General features: G+C 67.2%; 1 protein-coding gene across 1 annotated transcript; it reads right to left on the minus strand.

The window, feature by feature from the left end:
• Window positions 1–266: 266 nt before the first annotated feature.
• On the minus strand, window positions 267–1,820 carry IER5 (immediate early response 5). The gene has a single exon (XM_082314736.1). The coding sequence runs from the start codon at window positions 1,742–1,744 to the stop codon at window positions 974–976; it is 771 nt and encodes a 256-aa protein (XP_082170862.1). The 5' UTR covers window positions 1,745–1,820; the 3' UTR covers window positions 267–973.
• Window positions 1,821–5,380: the final 3,560 nt, after the last annotated feature.

Raw genomic sequence — 5,380 nt, forward strand, 5'->3', positions numbered from 1 at the left:
CGGGCCCCGGCAGGAGGCTGCAGCCGGCGGGGCGGCGGCAGCACCTGGGAGACCCGGGGAAGGACTCCAGCCGCCCTGACAGGAGTTTCCTTTCTTCCCGGCCCCCGGAGGAGCCGGACTCCAACCCACCCCAAGCCTCTGGCGAGGCAGGGTGGATCCAGCCGCAGACATGCAGCAACCACACCCTGGCTGCTGCCCGCCCGGCTGCCCGCGGCCTCCTCCCTGCCCCAGCCAGGCAGGGGCACAAACAGGGACTAGGCTTATACAGTTGAAAATATTTAATACGTGTTGTACACGTACAATTACATTTTATACAAAACAAGATACATCACTGAAGAGGAACACTGTACAAAAATCCCTACGGGAGCCCCAAGCCTTTATACAACAAAGACCGGGAGTTACCAAGCCTAACAAACAGGCTCAAGGACTTTCCCTCAGAGCGGCTGTAAACTTCGTTCTCTCAATAAACACTTTTAAAAAGCACCATGTAATAGTTCTAACCTAAACCTTTCCAAAATAGAGACTTTATTTAATAAACTTAATACTTTCCAAGCTTAAAATATTACCCGCTGGGAGCGCCCCCGGTGCGGGCGGCAGCCGGGGAGCCTCCCCCGGGCGCCGGGGAGGGCGGCGGCCCGGCCGGGAAGGGGAATTCCGGGAGGGCAGGGCCGGGGGCGCTCCCAGGGCGGGTGCCGGCAGCCGGGACCCGGGGTGCGGGCGGGGAAGGGGAAGCGCTGCTGCCCCGCGGTCCTTCCCGTGCGGCGGGGCAGGGCAGGGCAGGGCGCCGGGACTCGTCGGCGCCGGAGCCCCGCGGCGCTGCCCGCCCAGTCCGCTGCCGCGGCGGGCGCCCTCCTCCGCCGGGCCGGGGCGGCGGGGGGCGTCACCTCTCGGTCCGGCTGCCCGTCCGTCGGCCGGGCCCCCCCTCCCCGCGGCGGCGGAGGGGGGCGAGTCTCTGCGGCCCGCGGCCGGCGCGTCAGAAGGCCACGATGGCCGTGCTCCAGGGGTTGAGGGTCCGCAGCACCGGCTCGTCGCAGCAGATCTGTCCCGGCTCGGCCGCCGCCTCGGCGGGCGTCGCCGTCGCCGCCTCGTCGCCGTCAAGGGGCGCCCGCCGCCGGCCCTTGGGCTCCTTGCTGAGCAGTCCCGAGAAGCTGGAGCCGAAGATGCTGATGAGGCTGGCCACGTTGCCCGTCTCCATGTCCTCCTGCTCGCCCGGCGGTGGCGGCGGTGGCGGCGGCGGCTCCTCCTCCACCTCGCGGCGGGGCTTCTTCACCGGGGAGCCCGCCTGGCCCCGCTCGCCGGCGCTCCGCTTCCGGGGGCAGTGGGGCGGCGGGGGCACGGCGGCCCCGGCGCTGGCGCAGTCCCCGCGGTTCGCCTCGCCGCCCGCCGCCGCGCAGCAGCAGCTGCAGCCGCAGCAACAGCGCCGCGGCCGGAGGCCCTCGCAGTCCGCGCCGGGCAGCCGCGGGCCGCCCCTCGCCGCCTCGTCCTGCGGGGGCGGCGGCGGCGGCTCGCCGGCCGCCCAGGCGGCGGCGCAGGGCGGCGGCTCCTCTTCGGGGGGCCCGCAGGCGGCGGGGGGCGACTCGGGCGGGCAGCCCGGCTCGCTCAGGTAGACCTGCCGGGCGCTGCGCAGTACCAGCGACACCAGGAGGTTCTTGTGGAGCTTGAGGCCGCCGCGCTGGCCCCGAGCGCTGTAGATCTTGCCCAGCGAGATGCTGACGATGCGGTGCGCCTCCAGCTTGAACTCCATGGGGGCGAGGGGGGCCGCCGGGAGCCGCGCCGCGCCTGCCACCTCCGCCCGCAGCGCCGCGCCGCACGCCGCCCCTTCGCGCCGCCGACTGAGGCGAGCCCACGCGCCCGGCCGCCTTTTATACCGCCCCCGCCCCGGCCAATCAGGGCGCCCCGCCGGCCGCTCCAACCGCCGGCTGGCCCCCGCGCGCCGGCGCCGGCCAATGGGAAGGCAGGGGAGCGGGTTCGAACGCTCGCCCCGCGGAGAGGGCTCTTAAAGCGGCAACGCCAGCAGGCGGCTGCCGGTGGGGCCCCGCCGCCGGCAGCGGCCGGGGGACGGCGCCCCGGGCTCTGCAGCGGCACCCCGGCTCCCCTGCACTCCACATTGGCTTGATCAGACCGACAGGCAGCAGAGGGGATTTTGGCCAAAACAATTGAAACATTTCTGGGGGGAAAGAAAAAAAAAAAACACCCAAACCCAGCCAAGAGCAACCCCCGTTTTGCGCAGGTTAGAAACGTCTCCCCCGGTTTCGGCACCGGCCTCTGACATCTTGTCGTGTTAGAGAAGGAACCGATGCTGGTGTTGGCTGGAGGGGGAAGCGCACCCCTGAGCACCCCAGGGAAAAGCTGCCCTGACGTGGGGCAGAAAGCCGCCCCTGCCCCGCTGCCAGGCAGAGATCGGCCCCGGGGGGCTGGCAGCCAAGCTCCCAGAAAGCCCGGGACAGAAGAGGAAGATCCACAGCGGGGGCGGGAAGGGCTACGAGGGAGGACAGCAGGGCCACCAGCACCTCCAAGGGTGACGGGGACCGCGGCAGCCTGGAGCGCTTCGCTTGGGCACCGAAACCTCGCCCTGCCGGAGCTGTGAAACCCGGTGGCAGGGCCAGGCCGGTGGCTGGGGGCCGCAGGGGACAACTCACCCCCCAGACACAGCCCCGGGCGCCAGGGAAGCCCCCGAGAAAGCTCGGGGGTGCTGCAGGGCTTGGAGCGGGGACCCTCCTTCTGCCACCGAGGAGCAACCACCGTCTGCAAGGAGGCAAGAAGTGAAAGGACCCAAAATTAAGGAAGTTCAACGTGCTGCCCCGGAGTATCAGTTTCCATTCTCAGCTGACACACAACAACTCTCTTCCATCCCTTTTTTCCATGGGATTTGTCCGCAGACCCCCCAAAAGAGAGCTGCAGCCTGTCGTGATGCTCTGTTGGCAGGATCTGCCACCAGGTCCTGGCTGGCTGGAAGGACAAGGGGGTGGCTGGACACAGCAGTAACAAAAAACAGGTGAAGATTCAGCCACATCAAGACACAGTTGACAGCCTTCCCCCAAAAAAACCCCACGCTCGGACCAAAGGCATGTTTTCCTCCCGCTTGAGCACAGCTGGGAAACCTCAAATGCCGCTCTCTGGATGCCGAATGCAACGGCATGTCAACCTGGGGGCTGACACCTCAAAATGTCCACCTCCTCTTGCACAAACCTGCCACGCTCCATCTTAAACGACCAGACTGGAGCGTGCTCAACCACACAGCCAAAACCCCAGCCAAAACAGCCGGTCCCGGCTTTCCCCCTGCCCGCGCCGGGGCGAGCCTCTCCCAGCTGCAGAGACCGGGGCTGTCCCCCCCACACCCGGCGTGGGAGGCCGGAGGGACGCCAGCCCCAGCGGTGGGAACCGAGGGTTTCCAGACCCGCCGAACCTGCTCCCTGCGCCTCAGAGGGCCGGCAACACCCTGGCCTAAGCCCTCGGGTCAGTCTAACCAGCCGGGGCAGGTCTGGGCTCGCATGTTTGGGACTGCAGTCACGCCTCTCGCCTGCAGCCGGCACGTCTGCCCGCCACCGGTGCCCCCTCCACGGCACAGCATTCGGTTGTGCCCCTGCAAAAATGGCTTGTGCATCACCAGGCGTGTTGCTCTGGGACTGCTGTTTGCAGGATCTGGGCACCTGCATCCCCAGCAGAGATGACCCCAGTTAGAAGGATGAAGCCAGGTTTGATATGTCTCAGCTGGGTGTATTCCCGACTCGCATGCGGATGAGGAGCAGTGGTGCAAAGCCACCCCACCAGCTGGAAAAAGCCGAATGCGGGTGGAGGAGACAGGGCGCGAGAGCTCTGCTGAGTAAAGATGCCCGGATCCGAGCGGACTGACCTGTTCTGCTGCTCACCACCTCACCCCGATGGCATGAGGCACCATTCCTCTCTGGTCGCCAGGTTTTGGCTACCTACCCTGCCTAGGACCGGGCGGGCTGGCAGCCTCTCCCCTACCCTAGCCAGGGATAAGCACGATGAGGACAGGTACCCAGCGGTCCCTCATCCCTATTAGTGCTCAGACAGGGGACTTTGAGAGCCGTCAGGGAGGAGCAGAGGTGCACGCCGTCAGACAGCACAGCTCCAACCCGGTACCGCTGGTTTCACCCACCAACACCGCGGCCGGTGTCGGGCACAACCGTCAGCACATGTTATTCCCAGGGCACCGAAGCCCTGCCTCGACGCCTGCCCTGCCCCTGCCTGCGCTTCATGCCCTTTGCAAAGAGACGGGGCAGTGGTTCGCTTTCCCAAGGGCGGCCGTGCAAGAAGAAGGCAGGAGGAGAGGACCGGCAGCAGCGCAGGCAGCAGCCGTCCCGGCAGCGCGCAGGCAGCCCGTTTAAGCCAGGCAGTATTTTGGTGGCAGCCCTGCCTTTCCCTCCCAGGCTGATGTCATGCTTTAGTAAGTTTGAGGCAGAGTCACATGGCAGCTTCTGAGGTCAGCGCCTGGGGTGGCTTTGTTGTCTGCCTGCCTGCCTGCCTGCCCGGGACTCCTGCCTGCACCCGGAGCCGGTCCCCACTGGTGGGCGACCCTGCTGGGGTTCCCCTCCGAGCAGGGCACCTCCGTGATACCCACGGCTCGGCACGGCGTGGGAGCCATCGCCTCGGTGGGGCCGGCATCCTGGACAGTCGGATGCGCCTCGTGTCCGTCCACCTGCCCGCGGAAGGGGCATTGCCCCCCATCCCTGGGGGGCCGGGGGGGATGCAGGAGAAGGAGGCGGAGGAAAGGGTGTGACAGGGCGCTCTAATCTCCGCATGTGATCTAACCGGGCTGGAAGGGGTTTGAGGAACAATTAACAATCCTCCGGCTCAGCTGCCGTTTCCCAAAATAGCTCTGGCAGGAGGAGGAGGGCGGACGGGCTGGCAGACAAAGGTGGCCTCTCTGCCAGTGAGCTGCAGCCAGCGGCGCGGCCGGCGAGCCACGGAGGAGGCAGCCCCGGAGGCCGAGCAGCGGGGAGCCCGCGGCCCCACCTGGAAAGGAAAACAATGCGAGATAAAAGCAGCTCGGGGCAGGAAGCAGCTTGCGGTACAAATAATAATTGCAGAGGGCTGCACGCACCACCGGGTGTTTCAGAGGCGTTTAAATCCGCCTTCGACGGCGGGCAGAGGAGGTCGGCGCCGGGAAGCTCGTCGGGGATTCACGCGGTTGCATCTTGGCCGGGAGCGGCGTGGGCTGCTGGGGCTGCGTGCCGGCTGCCTGCATCCCCAGCTACGGCAGCAAAACCCTGGCTGGGGTCCTCCCGTCCCCCCCAGCCGCAGCCCACGCGGCGGCATCGTGGCTGGAGGCCATACCGGCACAGCCATCTGGCGCGCAGCACGGCCGCCCCGACCTGCGGCGGTGGGGCTGAGGATGTGGTTAGCAAGATCCTGT

The sequence above is a fragment of the Platalea leucorodia genome (assembly GCF_965183815.1).
Source record: "Platalea leucorodia genome assembly, chromosome: 5".
Classification (NCBI taxonomy): domain Eukaryota; kingdom Metazoa; phylum Chordata; class Aves; order Pelecaniformes; family Threskiornithidae; genus Platalea; species Platalea leucorodia.